A 21,261-nucleotide genomic window follows, 5' to 3' on the forward strand; every position below is an offset into this window, starting at 1 on the left:
TGCAGAGCAACACAGAGCTGTAGGAATACTTCCTCAGCTTCAAAAAAATAAATAAAAATAAATAAAAAAAACTCCATCTCCTTTCTTAAACAAGCATCTTAAAGCATAAACCAGAGCAAAAGTATAGTGCAGAGGCAAATTACTACAAAAACAATAATTGCAGCAGACTAATACGAATATAACAAGTGCTACAAACCACTATAAACCACATAACCACTTATAAAGACTTCTTGTCATTTTAAGTGAAGAGAAAAAGCAAAACAGGATGCTCCAGAAATGTCAAAATAAAGTTCAGAATTTTTTTTTCCTTTAAAATTGATGAAACCGAGCAGACAATAAAGTCTGTCTGCAGTTTGTCAAAGGCTATGACATTAGTCACATACTTTTATTTCTTTATTTCTTTTAAATGATATAAATACATACATATGCACTGGTGCTGTAACGCACATGGACATTTATCTCTGTAGGAATGAAGTATTTTCCTGTCACTGTGCGTAAAAAGCTGCAGAGCAACACAGAGCTGTAGGAATACTTCCTCTGCTTCAAAAAAAAAATAATAAAAAAAAAAAAAAAAAAACTCCATTCAAATTTGAGGACCCTCGAGTATTTCTATTCTTTCCAAGAATGAAAAAGAAAGAAAAAAAAAAAAAAGATCTTTTATTATTTGTGCGCCTGCGTTTCTCCGCTCCGCCTGGTCCCGCGCTGCGGAGCCGCAGTGATGTCAGCCCGCCCGGGTCATCTGAAGGTCAGCAGCCTCGGAAGGGTTCATGCAAAGTTCACCCGCATATATTAGGCAATTCAATCTTTCATCCTCGCTGGCAAAACTAGTTGGAAATGAGCTGCACGGGGGGACGGAGAACCCATTCGTCATCGGAGAGGAGAACGTGCTTTTTAAACGCCGTGCGCGATATTTTTGGATAATAGATAAAAAAAAAAAAAAAAGAAAGATCCTCCAGTTCAGACGGGCTTCACCAATGCTGGAGACCGGGACGGGGAGACCTCAATGACAACACGTCGGGATAGTAATATTACTATTACTATTATCATCATTATTATTATTATTATTATTGATGATTATTATGATGATGATGATGGTTCACAAGTCCGAGGCAGCGCGCTGACTGGACACGATGCGAGAAAATGAGCAAATGAGCATTTGGAGAAATAATTCATGATTCCGGTGCGGGACGAAGGAGAACAAGAGGAGCAGAACCTGCTGTGCCAAGAAGAAGAAGGAGAAGGAGAAGAAGAGGAGGAGGAGGAGGAGGAGGAGGAGGAGGAGGAGGGGGAGAAATCAGCGGAGTTTGATGGAGTTGTGTGCGCTCATGCCGGCGATTTTTTATCCATAACGCACAAACAAGACCACAGTGGAACGACGCGCCCGGCACCATGTTCGACTGCATGGACGTGCTGTCCGTGAGTCCCGGGCAGATGCTGGATTTCTACACGTCCAGCCCGTCCTCGTGCATGCTGCAGGAGAAGGCTCTGAAAGCCTGCATCAGCGGACTGGCGCACAGAGAGTGGCACCACCGCCGGAGCGCGCACTGTAGGTCCAACTTCTCCTCACCTCTTTGCTGGTGTTTGTTCTTGTTTGCTGTTGTGGTTATTGGATCAACTTTGATGATGATGATGATGATGATGATGATGAGTGCAGGCTGGGTGAGTCACAACAAGTTTGCCCCCCCACCCAAAAAAAAGGGGGCCTCTAGGTTTGATAATTACTGCTGATAATGCTCGTTTGGAAGCAGATCAATTAGGGATTTGCACTTTAGGAGTTGTTGGGAAAACTCTTGGAAACAGGACGCATGAACGCATCACATGCGCTTCATAGTAATAACAGGTTTATTCTGTATAAACACAGAAGGGGGTGTGTTTTTAGACTGACATGATAAAGTGTCATTCTGTGTGATGACATTTTTAATATTAGATTCAACAGAAAACTCTCCAGAACTTTGTTATTGTTTTTTTTTGTTTTTTAACCCAAAACGTCACATTTCACCACCGTGCGCCGTCATAGAAATAACAGGTTTATTCTTTATAAACACAGAAGGGGGGGTGTGTTTTTAGACTGACATGATAAAGTGTCATTCTGTGTGATGACACAAAAAAAAAAAAAAAAAAAGTTTGTTTTTAATATTAGATTCAACAGAAAACTCTCCAGAACTTTGTTATTGTTTGTTTTTTGTTTTTTTTTTTTTAACCCAAAACGTCACATTTCACCACCGTGCGCCGTCACACATTCTCAGCAGTGGGAGCTGATGTATGGCTTGTCTCAGATCAGTTCAGAGAGCAGCAGCAGCAGCGGGGCTGGAGGAATGCGGAGAGTAAACACAGGCGGTGTTTCCACACCTCCTCCTCCGCCGGCCGCACATGACAGGAGGCGAGCAGAGACCTGCAGCGCTCCGTGACACTGATTCAGATAAATGACCCCGGGAGGACTTTTCAACAAGATTATGGCAACATGTCAACCTGCAGCGTTTTGAATAGAGCAGAGGCTGATCGATGGTTTGTTTTTGTCCCGGTGACTAAGTGGATGCTTTAAAGGGCGGCTGCATTCCTAGAAATATCTCTTAATAGAATTTACATTTAGGTGATCATGTGAGGATTAAAATATCATAACAATATCATAATGATATCATAGTAATATGTTTCCTTTGGAGAGACGTTCTATCTCTAAATTTTAACTTTTACTTTTCTTTTTTTTTTCTTATGTAGCACTTTGAGATTGTTTGCTCAATATAAAGTGCATTACAAATAAAATTCATTATTATTATTATTAAAAGAGAAGCAGGATGGTGAATAGTTTGGCTAGAAAAATAACTAGAAATACTCTGATGCAACAGCTTTAGTCAGGTGTTTTAATAGGGGTCAAAAACTACATTTATGTTCAATATGTCCACAGATCTGGATGGCTTACTGTGAGCCCATGAGCCACTTGTCAGTGTTTGTTTTTCACTGTCACCCTGCTGCTGCAGCCCCCGTGATTTATCCTCATCTGATAATGACCCGGCCCTCCAGCTGTCATTCCTCAGGAAGTGTTTGCTCAAGGGCACTCAGGCAAAAAAAGTGGGCTCTTATCAGTGGAGGGGAAAGTGTAGAAAAATGACAGTTGCCACTTTAGAAATGTCTGCTATGCTGCAGGTCAGGGTTTGATGGAAAGCTCTCTGGAAGCAGAATTTGAGAGAAGACAGAAAACTGCAACTTGTTTTTGGGGGATAAATGGTTTTGGCTCTAAATTCAAATCACAAGTTCCCAAAGCGTAATGTTGCAAACCTTAAATTACATTTATCAAAGCTGCCGTCCATTCAATTACTATTATACGTGACAAAGACAACTAGAAAAATCTTAATTTATGGCGTTTTTGCTTGAAAAAATGATTTAAATCATGAATAACAATTCATTTTCTGGCAGTCCACTAACTGATTGATCAACTTATCATTTTTAGCTGCTTAAACCAGTAATAATAATAATACATCAGCATATGTATTTTTTTCTTTCATAATCGTGACGTTAAATTTGTTGATAATGCTTGTGCGTAAAAATATTCTAAAGTGATTTCTTTAACTTTAATTAAAGTTTTTATTAACGTCATGACAGTTCCGTCACTCAATTTATAAAATTGGATTTGATAAATTGGACAGATTTTTCTTTCATTTTGCCCAAATAATTATTCTAAATTACCATCCAATTGGAGACACTTGTAATTAGAGGCGTACTCAAGAATCTAACCTTACTGAGTCCTAACACCTGACAACCTTTGTCAAAACTATTTGACCAGACACCAAAAAGTAGTTCTGAAATTAGTTTTCTTATTCAGATTTTTCCTAATAAATAATTCCAATAAGTGCTGAGTTATATTTTCTGTAATTTGAAATTTCTAAATTAACTCAAAATTATTTTATTTATGTCATGACGATCAAATTCCAGCTACTCCGGCCATCAATCCTCTGTGAAAGCTGCTCATTCTCATGTTCACTATGAATCGCTTATTGTGTGATACATCCTTAACCTCTTTTAAAGTCAAGTAGAAACAGTGAAATCAGTCGAAAAACACTTTGAAATGAATCAACCACACAATCACTGTCAATATGGTTGATGGTTTCTTACTTAAATTAAAAAATAAATAAAAAAATACTTAAAAGAGTTACAGTACAGTACTTACAGTAAAACAAGTTTGAATACAATTATTAAAACCTAATCATGAATGTATTAGGAGAGGAGAGTAGATACCATTTTGGGCTTTTTAGGCCGTTCTTTTATGGTTTAAATATACTTTTTTTAGCATACATTTAAGGGCAGTCAGGTAAAATTAAAATAAATGTCCTGTGAGGTTTGAACAGTTGTAGAGCAGCTTGTTAAAAGGTGTGGTCGGACTTTAAGAAGCTAGTTCAGAGGGCCGAAGCCAGGATTTTAACACTACTGAGGTCAAGACGAAGTCCCTCCATTCACCAAAGTCAAATCCAAAACGCTGCCTTTGTCACTCAGAGCATTAATGTTTGGTGACATAAAAATCTATAGCAGCAGCACACTAAGGTGTTTTGATTGGCCGTTAGACAATCAGTACAATACAAATGCTCACACTGATCTGATAAGACTCTAAATGGGACAAATGAACCTACTGTTGCTTTTTATTTCATGTTTTCTCACCACAAAGTTGTTCACACCACGTAGAAATGCCACGTCGGCCTTTTTCTGCCGTCAGACAGGACACCCCTGCCCGCTTCCTGTTTTGAAGAAGGCGCTGTTTAAATTAAGACTTTCATTTGAGAAAAAAAAAGCCTCTCTCAGGGGTCACTGAAATGTTGCTTTATTAATTTATTTGTTCAGGATAATGGAAACCTCCTGGGTGTTAATTAACCGCATTGACAACGAGCCAACCATTAATGCACTTCCTCTTCCAGTTAAGATGCTAATTAAGGATGATCAAGGACCTCCGTTTTTGGTTTTTTTACGCAGATAAAATGGGCTTTTTGCGGCTGAGGAACGGCTGCACATGAAACCCACGACGTGTGAAAACACAAATGAAGTCCACACTAAAAAGCATCAAGTCATTGTATCTCATCACAACAAATCCAAAAAGCTATCAGACAAATAAATGGGAAAGGTGATCGACTATAAACGCCGCTGCTATTGTGACTTCAAAAAAAGACAGAGTGTGAAGCTCCAGTGTGATATGTGTACGTGCGGCCGATGTGTGTTATGGGATAATTGGGGCCTTTTTGTCTTCAAGGCTTAAGCGCCTCTGATATGGACATGAAAAGCCATTAGCACAGCTTGCACACCAAGCTAATTTAGTGGGCGTGTGGAATGAAAGGCGGATGGGGGGAAATAAAAAGTGGTGTACAACAGTGAAAATGAAAGGGGAAGCTCTCTGATGCCAGGCATGTTTAATCGACATGATTAGGACGGCGTCGGGGTCCCACCAGGAGCGATACCGGCCCTCTAATAAATATCAAATACTCGACCACGGCAGCAGGAAAAAAAGCCCCTTTTCATGTTTTATGTAAACATGTTTTCTGATGTTTCTTAGAGTCATAGCTGTAGCCTTAAAAAAAAGCTCTGAAATATATGTTTTAATCTGGGTCCAGTAGAGAACTGTACTTTGTCATGATGGTTTAGTTGCTGTTTCAGAGGTTTTTAAAACATTCTTTTACATTTTTTGGGCATGAATGCAAAGCGGGTGTATTTGTGTAGCATTCAAAGCGATTCAAAGTGCTTTACATAAATCATAAAGAGGCCTGGGAGAAAGAAACTAAAGGGCAATATAAAAAGAAAACAGCTGAGAGTAGAGTGATATGATATGCGGTGTGTAGGAAGACAGTAAGCAGACGTGACCCAGCAGGAACACAGAGACAAGAGAGCTCTGGTTCTCTCTCCTATTCTGGTCCATAACTAAACATTTCTGATTTGTGGTCTTTTAATTCTCCTTCCTTGGCACCAAAAACAAAATATAACCATTTTCGTAATTCTTTTCAATGAAACAATCAAATACTGAGGTGTGCCGGACGATTGAAGTTCCTGCTGCCGATTTTGTGGATTATTTATTCATCTGTTTTCTGAAGAACAGCTTCAAAACCAGCTCATTTGCATTTTGATCATGGACAGCTTGTTGCTCATTACAACCTAAACCTTTTTTTAAAAGTCTTTACACAGAGTAGAAACAGTTTGTGGCAAAATATCCTTTAAAAAAACAACAACTTAGAATCTGCCTCAAACACCTAAACAATCATTTAGATACATTAGTATAAATGTATTTCAATTTTAAAAAAATGTTTTGTAAGGGGACAGCTTGAAGCCGGAATTAAATGATTACAACATAATCATGACTGTAAGACTGGGGAGAGTACTGCAACATTTTGGGCTTAATATCGGTCCGTTGAGGATCAACTTCAGCTGTTTTTTAACCCTTAAATTAACTTATTTTGTGCACATTTACTTTAACATTAACATATAATGTTAGGTGTAAAATGATGGTGATCCATAGCATTAAAAGATCATATTTTAATTGCAATTGCCAGCAGGAATATTGACAAAATTAAGGTCTGCAAAAGAAAAAGAAAAACTGCATAAGGCAAAGGTTTTCCCTCATATTTAAATATTTTTTTAACAAAATGTTAACAGCCTCTATATAAAATGATCGTCTACATTTCTGTAGCTGAAAAATAATCAATTTTTTTTCATTTCCTTCGTCTATGTGTCAGCTGAAACATTCTGCTTGTTGAATTGGATTTTGTTTGCCACACCCATCCTACAGCTCCTCATTTCTTTTGACTGTTTCCTAACAGAGCTGACTCCAGTATCCAGTTACGTCTTAATGTCCTGGCAGGGAGGGAGAATAAAAAAAAACACACTGGCGCTGTGCTTTTTAAGGCCGCAAATTCCTGTGGATTAAAAAGAAACCTCTCGCATTACAGCCTCCTTATTTCTCTCCTCGCATTTTCCTTTCCGTTAGCCCTCTCCCTCGTCATCTGCTTTTTACGGCCGTCTTGGTTTCTCACTTCTCTTTTTATGAAAGCTTTGAAGTGGCTCGCACCTGTTGAGTTCGGCGCTGCTGCTTCCCCGTCAGCGTGTAGTTTGACCTCGGCGCTGCTATCATCACCACGGGTCGTCGCGAGGTCACAGAGGTGGTCAAAAGGACAGGTTTTTGGAGGGGCGGGTTTGATCACATGACTACCTGGGAATATTTAAACCTGAACGCTTAATGACGCGTCGTCAGTACATGAAATGTAAGTCAAAATTTGGAGTTTTTCCTCTGTCAAATGTGGATTTCGAAGCCCTGATGAGAAGCAGATCCTCACCTCTCTCCTCTCCCGAACCAGACATGAAGTCAAATAACTCTTCCTCATTGTTATTTTTCTCCTCCTCGAGTGTTTAAAGCTCCTCTAAATATCCCCCTCTGTTAAAACGCATTGGAGAGCGGAGCAAAGCTGCTTCTCATTTGGTGTACTCTGGGTGAACTTTGACCATTTCCTCTGACCGGGCCGGCTGTATGTGAGCTATGCGCCCGGCGCTCCTGCAGAGAGAAACCTGGAGGAAAAACACTTCTCAGACTGAACGGAGCGTCAGCTGAGGGCAGGAGGAAGAGGAGGAGGAGGAGGAGGAGGAGGGGGGAGGCTGGATCCACCGACTGGGAGTAATATTCTCTTTAATCCTCCCCGGCTATGCCCACTGCTCCACACCCAAATCACCACAGCTTTTCTCCTTAACACAAACCAAATACACAAATACCCCGAGGAGCTCCAGGAAATGCCTCTCTTTCTCTTCATCCCGCCTCTTTTTCTTTCTTTTTTTTCTCTCTCTTCATTTCTGTTTCTGCTGATCTGTTATAATTTGTCAGGTTTAATTCAATGACTGTGACTTATCGTTCTTTGCCTTTCAATTGATTTTTTAAGTAAAATTAAGCGCTGCATTTTTTTAAGTGCACCTTCTCCCTTTCTATTATCTGCAGCAGAGAAGCAGCTTTTGTCCTAATTCTGAATGCGGCATCGTTGTGTTAAACTGCCTGAGTGCAGCGACAGACTTTGCTTCGGGTTCTTTGCCATCTGTTGGGTCTTGTGGACCATGTGGGGAGAGTTTTTACATGTCACTGGTTCTCAGACTGGGGGAACTGGATGTAAGGACATAGAGGACACGGAGCGGATAGATGACGCTGCAGCTCTGCAGATAATTTCTTCATTTCCGATATGTAACCTCACATCCTGACTCACTCTGCTCATTTTGAGCTGGACCAGAGTCAGTGTTGTGGTTTTTCCAAACTGACCGCGGCGCCAACTGTATGTTTTTAGAGGGGGGGTGCCAAGAGCCTGTAGACAATGAACCGGTAATGACTATTCTCAGTTGCATTGGATTTGTCTCCATTCTGAGCACGCCATGGCCTATTCTGCACACAGAAATACTTTTTTAAACAAAAAAGTTATTTGCTGACTTATAGGAACATTTGGATATTTTGATCTAAAAGAAGTCAGACATGAAAGAAACACAAACGTTGTATCTTTAGAAGTTTGGAAGAAATCTGACCGAGGCTGTTTTCGAAATTGCATACTAACGCACTATTCATACTAAGTTTGACGTAAAATTGAGTATGTAGTGCGTTCACACTGCATAGTATGTGGATTACCCGTATGTGAGAAATGCCCAGATGTATACTACACGAGCCAGAATTACTCAGTATGAGAAATTGCATCTTTGTGCCTTGACACCAGCTATCAGTCTTGCCACCTTATTAAGTTTTAATGTTTTCATGAGAGAAAGTTACCGTTTTTCGTTTCACAATAAATTGTGTAATAAATTGCGATCTCAGGTCGTGTCTCGGAACGGTCCACACATATAGGTCGAGTGCCGATTACGAGCGCGGATTAGCCTCTGATCTGGAGCTTTTGTTGGGGGGCCCAAATTTCTGTTGGCGAGTGGAAAAGTAGTAGTGTGAACTTTGCAATAGAGTTAAATGATGGCAAAAACTAAGGAAATGAGACCAAAGTTGTGATGAACCAAAATTAGATGCGATTTTTGTGGCAACAAAAGTAGAAAAAGAGTCACTACATCAGTGAACTGATCACGTTAACAACAGTTAAACAGCCATTTATATCTAAACTTTGGCTAACATTAGCCAACCTCATTCCCTAACCAAGTAAATGTTTGGCAGAAAAAGCCAAAAGTTGTATTTTATTGCTTATGAACTTTTTATTGGTAAAAGGAACATTGTGTTATTTCTTCACTCAAACGGTACATTGCATCACTTTGATTTGGCACCAGTCATGGCACATGATTGACTTGATCTGATAAAGTCGTGGTGCCTTTATCAGATCAAGACACGAGGAGATTATCGTGTCTTTCTAAATGTTATCAGTCAAAACTAATTCTAATTTGCGAGCAAAGTTTTTGAAGTTTTAAAGCTCACGTTTACTTCCATCAGCTGTGTGTTTTACCGAGCTCATCCTTTTACCTGATACTCATAAAGACCGGTATTGGCCTTGTATATGTGTGAGCTCCTGGTGTCAGCAGGCTCAGTCCCAGTAGACGGGCCAATCAGAGGGGCCGTTCTCTCTCGTCTTTCCTCCCTCATTCAGCCTGCAGCCTCCAGCAGGGAGTGTGTGCTTTCCTGTGTGACCCCGGCGGCAGGTTCAGCCAGAGGCTAAGGGTTCAGCAGCCGCAGATTTTTTTTTTCTCTGGCTGCTCTTAAGCCAGACTCGCCGTGTGCGCTTGTCTGTCAGCGGCCTTTATTCCTCTAATGGAGCTTTCTGTGTATGTTAACATGCGGGGAAGTCGACTCAAGGTTTAATCACGCAGAAAATAGAAAAAGGCTCCCCTGCACCTGATAGGGCCTTTACGCCAACACACAGGTACCCATTGACCACCCCCACACACACACACACACACACACACACACACACACACACTAACACACTCTGAGGGGCGTAATGAATCTACGCTTATGCGTCCCATCTGTCTGCAGGTGGTCACACTGCCTCCCAGACGCAGCCGTGAGTTTCAAATAGCTGAATCGTTGGCGCTGCCTCTCCTCAATGTGGGACTACTCAGCCGTCACAAATGCTCCGGAGCCATATCAGTAACAAAAGTATTTTTCCCTCTAGATGTATGTTAAAGTGCGCCGCGCCTCCTGGGAGAATGCTAACACACATTGTGTTTGCGCTCCAGTAGTCATACATCCTCATCTTCATCTTAGATGAAACACCTTGTTACATGTTTGATGCAGAACAGAGATATTACTGTGCTGTTTCTCTGTAGAGAGGAGGCAAAGGGAAGAATTCATCTCGTGGATAAAGTACTATAAAAAAGTAAAGTAAGGATAGCGTTAAAATGGTGAAGGAGAGCACATGCATAAATATATAATATGTTTGTATGTATACATGTTACATTTATTTATTCCAGTAGTATTTTCAGTGCTTAACATTAAATATAGGGCTCAAAAATGATTCAATAAGTCAATAGACATCAAAATAATCAAAAATGTTGACAATTAATCAGAAATTTGTCAAGGAAAATGCTCAACATTTTCTGTTTGACAATTGACTGCTCATCTGCATTGTTGTAAATTGACTATCTTTGGAGTTTTGGTCCAGTAACAGGTATACATACACCAGCATCTAAAGACTGGAACACTGCTCTTTCCTTAAACAGTGTCCCATAAATAGCCTTACTAGTCATTATTAGACGCACAGAGCAACGGACAAAGTGTTAAGTGAGAAAAAGCCCACAAAGACCCGGAGAGAGGGGTGGTAGATTGGTCAAACAAACACAGGACTTTCACTTTCCAACCAAATCGTTGTGATGCATTGTGATCCTACGTCAGAGAGTCACATGACGTTACATTCGCAGTTTAAGTTAAAATAGGTTCGTATTTGGATGGAGATTGTTTCCAGAAAAATGGAACCTATATGACATAATACTTCAAACTAGTGCTGGGTATCGAACTTCAGTGCTTCTTTGGTTCTTCTTTGGTTAGCTAGCCAGCTAGCTGTACTGTTATTGTTGAAACTAAGATGCCAAACTGTTCCGAGTTATTCTTTTCCTGACATTTTGGCAGGTCCTAAACAGCTTCAGGTGCTTTACCACATTACCACCCGGAGTAGGACCGACCCTGATGTACATTCAGTCTGGGAGAACCAAGACACATTGCAATCAGATTTGCGATCTGGCCAACAGAGATCAATTATATAAGTATATAAGTAAGTCTATGAAACTGCATGTGGACTTTATGTGGATATGATACTGGACACATGAAATGATAAAAAACGGGCCTTTGGTTATATTCCTTAAAGGTTTTGAAAAGGTTTTGGTATCAGTACTGAAGCCCCAGCCCAACTTGTTCACTGTATTAGTTAAATGCTTGCATAGACACAAAATGCAAAAAGCGTCTAGTCCCCCTCCTCTCCCCTATCAGATGGCTTTGGGTGTCAGACCACTGGCTTGCCTCCAGTACGGTGTCTCACCATACATCTGCTTTATGTGCAAGCTGCCTCTGACTGCTCTCTGCCAACAACAGAGGGAAACCATTTGGAGCAATGAGCTGACCCGACTTCAATGGAATCAGATGTCTGTCTGTCGGTCCTCGTCGATGAAAACCAGGTCGCACCGGAGTCGTTTAAAAGAATGGAGAGATAACGTGGCTGACTGAAGTTGTTTACTCTCGGATGAATACCACTTGAAATTCAGACCAGCAAACTTTTCCAAATCCCAACGCAGCACCATTATGTCAGCTTTATGCAAGTCTACTCAAAGATTCTGCAGAACTTTTAAGCAGTTGCTGCTGTCACAGTTTTCGTAACGAGGTGCGGAAACTTCTCCTTGCTGCCCAAACTGCTCCTCCAAACCCAGATAAGAGCGAGAATCGATAGATTTATGAGTCATCTCGTTCTAATTAACCTCGGTGATCATCTCACATTCTCATCCCTTATTACAGAGGTAACATTCATCCTCCACGTACGGTGGTGATTTGCCGCAGACTTGTTAAGTCTTCCCTGGAGCCACTGGAAGTTTCCAAATGCGAAGCTGCGAATTCAAACATGCGCAAAAAGTCACACAGGGTGAATGTAGCCGAAGATTAGATTAAACCGCCAGGGAATTCCATGCAAGGACGAGGGTCCAGTAATTATAAGAGCGTGTCCCTTACCATCGGTAATTGAGTTTAGTCTGATGAAGTACGGAAGAAAGTAATCTAATCAGTAGAGATGCTGGAGAGAATGTTCTCCATTTTCTATGCAGATAGGCTGCGTGGATGTGGACACACAACAGTACAGTCTGTGTCAGAGGTTTAAAGTCTGGTACATTTTCACTTGGAGGTGCTAAGTGTGTTATGATTGCTCTATCTTCAAGTACTCTCAAATTAGTTTTTTGGTCTCTCCTAATTAAGAGCACATCTACTTTAAATAATACTGTTTAATGTTTCCTACATGATTTCTGGTGAGGCTGGTTATAACCCCAAAAAGGGGCTTTCGTAACTTCTTTCATGTGTTTGTTGCACAGGAACAGCACCCACTTCCTGTCCCATGCTGTAATATGGTCCAACAGATTTACAGACAAATTTGACCTAGTAGTAAAAAATGAAAAATGTATGTGGGTATGCAATAACTTCATGGTTGTTTGTGGAGATACTGTAAATTGTAAAATCTTCAGGTGGTGGTGGAAACACACAAAAAAGGCATAGCAACGTGCAGCCTGATCTCACAGAAATACATGAAATGCGCAAACAATGCCAATGGAAAGTCAATTAGGATACTTTGTTGTGGTGGAATAAAAAATGAAACACATCCAGGTGAATATGCAAAGCTAAGTGAAAGTTACGTTTGAACAGACTAGTTATGGTAGGCGGTGGTGGAGATAGATGGGTCAAACAAACGCAGGACTTTCAACCAGGAGACCGAGGTGTGTGTCCCGCAGTGTTGTTGAGTTAATGAGAAGTTACAACCATTTGTGACGTGTTTTTCCTAAACCTAACTAAGTTTTGTATATTTATTTTTTTCATAAACCTTAGTTTAAATGTGCTAACCATGTAATGTGCATTTAAGAGGTTGAAAAAATGTTTTGTGAGGACGGAAATGCATTAAACACATTTGTTAGATCTCAATGATACACGCAATGTTGTTTTGTTCATTTGCAAAAAAACAGTAGCGTCTCTGTGAGTCTTTAGGCCTACAGTAGTGCTTAGTGCTAAATGCTAACATGTGCTCTATGGCAATGCCTACTTGCTGATGTTTAGCTTGTTAGCATGCAAGATGTTTGAATTTCATTAGTTTTCCAGATATAACTCAAACGAAAGTGTTGAACAAAGTCAGAATTGAATCTGATTATGCAGATTTAACAACCATTACCATCCCTGGAGCTACTAGCATGGCTAAAAAACTTTAGATTTTTAACCTAAAAGAGGGTTTTCTGAATTTAGAGAGTTAACTAACACGATCTGCGAGTACTTTTTCTAGTTCCAGCTGTCTAAATGAATCATTCAGTCATTTGAAACCTTCATCTTCCTTCTTCTCTTGTTTGCATTCCCCGCAGCCATTGAAACGCAGAGCACCAGTTCGGAGGAGCTCGTCCCCAGCCCGCCGTCCCCGCCGGCCCCTCCTAGAATCTACAAGCCCTGCTTCGTCTGCCAGGACAAGTCCTCTGGATACCACTATGGTGTCAGTGCTTGTGAGGGCTGCAAGGTAGGAATCCCATACCTCCTCACACTGTGACATGCTGTGTTGTCCTCACTGTGACACTGCAGGCATTCAAACTCCGGGCAGTTATTAATAAACACTGAAGTGTCCGAGTGAGACTAAGAGCTCTGTTTTCAAGGTTTCTTTATGAACTCAAAACAGCTACTGAACTCCCATTTCAACAGATCCACGATGATGACAGTGTAGTTCAATCAAAAGCGCCAGGAAAAGCTAGTTTGATTGGGGGTTGTTTAGTCAAATGTTCTCAAAGAAAATGCTGAGTATGCATCCTGAGCACCATCAGCCTTAATTACTTATTACATAAGTATTTTCTATCAAATTTGTATGTATTATTTATATTAAAATTGTTACACAATAAGCTTTACATTTATTAGAGTTACCATATCATAGTGAGACAGATGTTTGGACACAGATAACAGTCAGTTCCTCACATACCTCTTGGAGGAGTTAGTCATCCACACATTGTTTGTGCTGGTTTTATTTTTTTAAATGCCTTAAGCACCACAACCTTAATTCCATTTGCCGCATTGTTTTAGCTGCACTCACCTTTACAAATACAGCTAAACCAAAACTAAATGCGAAATAAAAACCAAAAACCAAAAAGTTTTTTTTTTGTAATTTGATATTGATTGTACCTCCTCTGTCTCAGTCTGCCATTTTCAAATGTTCTACTTTTAGAAATTCCTTCCAACATCTGCTCTGCCAGCACTTGTCTGTCTGTCTGCCACTTACAGCAGCTGTTGCTAGGTAACCGCTCACGCCCGCATGAACGTAGACACACATATATATAAACAATGTTCAGGAGCCTAGTCGGTGAATAGGCTGCTGTACCTTTAGAAACATTATTAAATAATTCTGCAAGTTTATGTAAAACTGCTGACAAAAGTAAAGCGTTACATTACTTAGTGTGAACACTAATACATGACTTTGATATCTCCTGGAGAAATGCACGTGTCTTCCTTGCAGACAGCCTGTGTGATTCCTTCCCAGGCGATGCTGTTGTCTCCCATGCAGCCAGACTGCGCTGCGATGTCCTCTCTCCTCCCAGCCTCTGTAATTGAAGCAGTGGTATGCCAGGAATCCTTTGGAGTTTTTTGGCCCAGAGGGAGGTGGTGATCAGCTCACTCACTAGGCCCTGGGTCAAACTAAGTTCTCCGCGGGCTCCCATGCGCCAATATAAGCATCATCGTAAAAAGGGCCTGTCATGACCTCTGACCTCGCTGCTCTGGCTGTCTGTTTAAAAGGTGCAATGTGTACAATCTGGTCCTAATTTCAGTTTGAAAGGTTAAAGAAATGAACCAACATGAACAGAATGTGAGGAGGTTACAGTGTTATGTCAAGGAAGTCTATGCGTTGTGTTGTAGAGATTTCTAATGAAAGGAGCATGCTAACCAGCTAGCCCGGATATATCCTGTCTTGTAATACCACTTGTACCTTGAGGCGCGATAGTGAGCATCTGTAGCGTCCAGTTTGGCCTCAGTTCAAAGGTCGAAGAAGTAGAGCTGCCCAGAAGGCTTGTCAATCACGTTGAAGGCACAGGGGCTGTGTACGCTGTCATAGTTTGGATTTAATCAAAAGTGGCGAAAACGAGAAAACACCCTTTGTCTTTGTTTATTCCACCCCCACCTCCACCACGTCACCTGGAGGATGGCAGGCGGACCTTCAGTTGGCGGTTAGCTTATGTTACTAACGTTTGCATTCAGCTAGCTGTATTCGAGTTGCTAAGGTGCTCCTGGTGGCAGGGAGGACTTTCTGCCATGTTGGATTTATTCCAATAAACAAACTATGTACAGCGCACACGGACAGTACAGCCCTCGGTTGGTGGCCCAGTTAACACAAAAATGGCCAACGTAAACTATAGGCCGACATAGCAGTGTTGTTTTGAGTGGCTCTCAGACTTTCAACAGTTTGGTCGAGTTTAGCATATAGTTACTATTCATTTTTGGTTTTAAATAACTGATAACTGTAAATTTAAATTGTATGGACCAAGCAGAAGAGACTAAATGCTGCCCCCTATTTGTTTGGAGCAGGTAAACAGATCTAAAAAATTGCAACTATAAGGAAAGCGTACTATTAAATAAAAAAGTGCATGTACAACAGCTTAGTTCGGGCAGAAAAAAACTGGGACTGTGCAGATTGTGCCTTCCCTGATGGCGGACGCAGGTGGTGAATAAAGTGAAATCTCCATCAGACTGCTCCTGAGAATGCAGCCAATTCCTTCCATCCGCTCACTCCAGAGCACTGATGTAAAAATAGTTCAATTCATGGCAGAATGGCCTTGATTATTGTGACATCCTGACTCAAGAGGATTAAGCAGCGGATTATAGTTGGGTTTTTTTTTTTTCACTGTGATGTATTTCTGTCTCCATGGCGAAGGCATTGTTGTCTGCGGTGCGAGGGGCAAGCCCCTTCTATTCGGTGGATGCAACCAAGCATGCTGTACAGCTGTAGGCTTTTAGCCAGCAAGAAGAGCCTTTTACTGCCCAGTGAATGTGCCAATTAGGGCCACAAATAGACTTAAAGACACAAAGTGTGTGTGCGCTTTGCAGGCTGTGTGGATATATGTGAAGCACTTGTTCAAAAAAAACAAAAAAAACATGCACATTCACATGCATGCATATGTAGCAATTATAAAAATAGTTTCACACTGTACAGAAGGCCAGTCCCAGCCCTGTAGATCTTATCATTGAAGCCTTATTATTAAGGTTACGAGAAAATGCTAGCAATAGCTGAGTTATTATATATTATTTATTGTATTTTATAGACCATATCATTATTAAATAATAATTCCTTATTATATAGAATGTAAAATAATAGCAATTTGCAACTTTATAAAACAGAGAAAAGCAGCAAAACTTCACATTTGAGAAGCTGGAACCAGATGTTTGGTGTTTTCTGTCAATCCACTTACTATTCTAGCAGGAGACCCATTGTACAAAGAACAAGAGTAAAAACAAAACATTACTGTAACACAATAAGTACAGTAGTAGAGGTACTTTTAGCAGTGTTTGATTCTTTTATAATGGCTGAGTTAGTGTGTGTGGCCTTAACAGAGCTGATTTGAATTGTTAAAACAGGGTCCAGACATATGGGCGTCCAGAAGCACATGCATATGCAACAGATGACAGTTTCATCCGTGTTGACCCAAAGTCAAGAAATCCTCCAAAGTCATGGCAGACATTCAGTCACCCCTACACTTCCTGTTATTACCGTCCTTCAAAAAAACTCCACACAATGTCCCAGGTATCGTGGGAGCATTTCAAAGACACCAGAGGGAATCTGATTACATTTTCTGCAAGTTTATTTAAGCACCATTTTCCGTTCTACCTCTCCTGTTCATTCGGCTGACGGACACAAGATGAAAAAGTGAAATGTCTGGTTATATTTGGCTTTCCAAGCACGAGGAACTGCTGGCTATCAGATATGTGTCTACCTGTAAAGACTCATATTTTGGCATCATTTCCTGCAGCTAATGTTTCACTCCTAATCAAGTCCATCCGAATTGCTCACGGTAGAGGAAACTTGAAGGGCTGTTGCAGACAAATGAGGAAATATCTCTCTAATTCTCTCTTTCCTGAGCAGTTTTCATAGGGACTGTTACTTGGCCAGAAAGTTGTTCTGATGAAAACACAGTAAGGTCTGTTGGAATTTTTTAAAGCCCCTTTCAGACACACACTTCGTTCCTTAAATGTGTTTGCAATTCGACATATTGGTCTCCCTCAATAACACTGGCTTCCCATTTACTTCCTTGAAGCAATAGTAACCGGTCCATTTTACTTGGAAACACTTGCAATTTATTGAAAGATGAATGCAAATTAATGAAATCTCACTTTGCAAAGTCATCCAGAGGGCCGGATAGGACCCTTTGGCGGGCCAGTACTGGCCCTCAGGCCGTATGTTTGAAACCCCTGGAATAAAGCCATAACAAACAATGGACACCTGTATGCCCTAATGACAAAAAAAACAACTAATGTCTGAATACAATGGAGGAATGAAGACCGAAATCTCAGAGACAGATATCTAAAAAGCCGGACAAATACTGTTAAAACAGAGCTTTCTGTATGACTAGACACCACTAGAGGAAAGGTTAGAGGATAGAATATGTGCAGAAGACTTAAAAAAAAAATGACATCTTAACATTGCTTTGCATAAGCCCTGAAACGTCCGGAGAGAAAAGGAGGCTTGAATGTGAACGCGTGTCGTCAGCGCTGACAGGCCTTTAGGAAGGAGGACAAAACTTTGAGCCGTGAACACTCCTCCCCCTCTCTCTCTCACTTGTTGGGTCCCGAGGCGTTGACACAGCGGGATTAGTTTGATGGAACTGGTTTGACAAGCGGGAGACCATAACCTCTTTGAATAAAACACAATTCAGAATGCTCACATTGGAAGAAAGAAACACTCCTCGATCTGAACTCTCTGCTCTCTGTTTTTCCACCTAAAACCCAAAAGGCAGGGTTAGGTTTTAGTATAAACTCACTCAGATTCACCTAGAAATCTGATTTCCTAACAAACCATGTTTTATTCAATAGAATCTTTTCATTGTTCCCGGGAAACCCTTATCTGTTTAAGGAAACAGTCTTTTTGCTAATATAGGCTAATAGCTCTGTACCTAATGCAAAGAAATAAGAGCAACGATAACAGTGATTGTGAAGCATGAATGAAAGCATGGTTGTGGTAAACACTACGTATATGTGATACTAGGTCAGGTAAATATTATTTTTATAATTTACTTTATTCCCCGGTATGCTGTGGGCATATCTTTTGCCTTAACTGCCCATTAGCAGCAGCACTAAGCCTGTTTGACTAAATGTCGAGTCAGAGGAGAAATGTTTTAGAATGGTGTGCATTGTTAGGACAGTCTTCATTTTGCCGACTTTTACGACTTTTGTTTTTCAAACACGGTTGTGCAGAGAGTTTTTAGAGAGCGCAGTAACCTGTTGGAAATACTGCAGTATACATATTGCTAACAGTTACGTTAGTTTTCTAAGTAAATAATCAATAAGGTTATGAATATTGTGAATGCTAGTAGCTGAAATTTTTGAAATCGATCGGGTAGTTTGTTTGTGTTATTGTGTGATTTCCCGGTGTTGAGATTTGCAAGTTTGGGCTGAGTTTGTGTTGCAAAACTCAACGTGACTTTTTAGACTCACAAAAAGTTCGAACTCACGTTTGTTATTCTTTCGCTGAGTATGGAATGAATAATTGTGTGATGTGTAATGTGTTGTTAAAGTAGTTCTTCTCTGTCTTGGAAGTGCACAGCGTGGATTGTCAGACAGTTATTTGAGACTTCCTGCTGACTAACAGACAAAAACACGACTAAAAATATACTCTCTTTGGTGTAACGATGCATTATGCAGGAGGTATATAAATCTGGTAACAAGAATGCATATGCATATTTCTGCTACTGTGGATACACAGATTTTGGGACGTGCACTCACATATTTACTATTCAATTGTCATTTACAATAAAAGAAAAGCATAAATATACACCAGCAGCACCCTCCTCCTCCCATATGCTTTTCATATCTTTATTTACTCCCCGCTGTCTGCTGCTGTTGCAGGACGCCGATGATGAAGAGCCCAGTGGAGTTGACAGTTCACTGCAGAGATAGAGAGCGGAAAAAAAAAAAGGACATGGATCTGCTGGGCCCTTTTCTCTGCCCGCGTTCTGCCTGTCACCATAATCTATACAGCTCCCCCCGGTGCTAACACACACACACACTCACACACACACACACACACACACACACACACACACACACACACACACACACACACACTCTATAATGTGATTTGTCAAAAGTGTACAACATAAAAAGAGCGTTAATAGAGAGAGAAAATCAAACAGAGAGGGTCAGCGCCGCGGAGGTGTGACGGGAAATAAATATGACTGCTACGCCGCGACATCCCTCTCCTCCCCCTGCGGTGCAAACTGCTGCTCAACTGGTGATACCGCCGCACGTCTTCTTCACTTATCAGTAGATCGCCGGTTAAAAGGAGAGACTTGATTTCTGGGTGTTTTGTCTGGTGTGTGCATAATGTTTGGAAAGAGCTCGAGTTGTTGAGGACATGTTAAGTGAAGAAACATTAAGTGTTCTTTCACATGTTGCTGAGGTGGGGGATTCTACGTTTGAGAAATTAATTATTTCTACTGTTTGTCAGAGCAATTAGCACGCGCCTGCTAAAACAGGTTTCATAGCAGTGACTGATGGTCCTTTAGTGCTTTGTTTTTGCTGTTATTAAAGGTCCTGTACGGAGCTTTTGGTGTAAACAACATTTTCATCATTTATAGGAAACTACAGCATAAATCAGTGATTTTTTTTTATTACCATAGTTTGAATGTTATTATTTAGCTCAAACCCAAATGCCATTCTGAAACCAGCCTTACCAGAGCACCACTGATATTTTCCTCATCCAGTTACCCGTAAATCAAAACCAGTCCAGGTTCAAAAGTCCACCAATAACTCAGCCAGTTTTATCAGTAAAAGGATTACAGCTTTCAAATCCAAGTAAATACACAAAAGCTCATTTTGAGCAGGAAAAGCAGTTCCTTGTTGGAAAAACAGAAAAGAATCATGTGGACTTATTCTTTAAGTAAGTCAGGATGTTGTTAGCCTAGCTTAGCACAAAGACTAGGAGCAGGGGGAAACAGCTAGCCTGGTTCTATCCAAAAGAGTTGCCTAACAACACGTCTAAAGCTCGCTGAAAATCACATTGTATGTCCTTTTAAGTTACTCTCCCCTCCGTGTGTGTTGTGACCTGAGTTTAGATGGCCTGGTCAAACAAACACAGGACTTTCACCCATTAGACCTCTGTTCGTGTCCAGTTTAAAACAAAGTCAAGGTTGAGTTATTTTATATTTTAATAAACCTATTTTGTTAGTGCTTTTTTTGTTAGTTTTTTAAAAACACAATGTTTTTGTTTACGGCCGTAATCTAGGTGAGAAAACGTATCAACAAAATTGAGAATGCGCTTTAGTTTTATGGGAACGTTATTGTTAATGTGCAGGGTTGGACTGACACATCAAACCCCGTGTACAAACATGAGCTCGTCCCTCTCCTCTTACTCTGTTTGCATCATGGCAACTTCATGACATCCCTTCTCCATACCGATTTTATCACTTGTTTACACTTGATATATCTGTTTACCCTCAACCAAATCCGAAACTAACACCCTGAAGTAGCCCTGACAAAATGTCCTTGTGGAGACGTGCTACTGTTACTGTGGTGGGACAGGTCAGCAACAGGTCTGGCTCTGTGTGGTGTGTGTGTGTGTGTGTTAATGTGTAAGTGAGCAGCACTTGAGGCCTCCCATCGGAGGGTGAGAGAGCTTAAAGATGGCTCCCGATCTCTCCCGGGGGCCCCTCGCCAGGGTTCCCGGGGCCTGAAAGACGAGCGCTGAATGGCGAGCGGCGAACCTGAAGAATAGGGCCACAGTGGGGCGTCTGTGGAGGACCGGGTGATCTGAAACCTCCTCATTCTCTCCTCCGTTGTCTTTCTTTTTTTTTTTCGCTCGGGTCTCCGGTTCTCTGTCTCTGCAGCTATTCAGAGCCGGTTGGGTGAGTCACACAGCTCCTCTGTTCAGG

At 41.0% G+C, this 21,261-nt stretch overlaps 1 protein-coding gene across 1 annotated transcript in view; it reads left to right on the forward strand.

The window, feature by feature from the left end:
- The window catches only part of LOC129097784 (retinoic acid receptor beta-like), a 96,125-nt gene that overhangs the window by 31,336 nt on the left and 43,528 nt on the right, over positions 1 to 21,261 (forward strand). Inside the window, 1 exon segment of the mRNA XM_054606702.1 lies at positions 13,513 to 13,661. Within this exon segment, the coding sequence (XP_054462677.1) occupies positions 13,513 to 13,661 (149 nt within the window).

The sequence above is a fragment of the Anoplopoma fimbria genome, chromosome 10 (genome assembly GCF_027596085.1).
Source record: "Anoplopoma fimbria isolate UVic2021 breed Golden Eagle Sablefish chromosome 10, Afim_UVic_2022, whole genome shotgun sequence".
NCBI classification, from domain to species: domain Eukaryota; kingdom Metazoa; phylum Chordata; class Actinopteri; order Perciformes; family Anoplopomatidae; genus Anoplopoma; species Anoplopoma fimbria.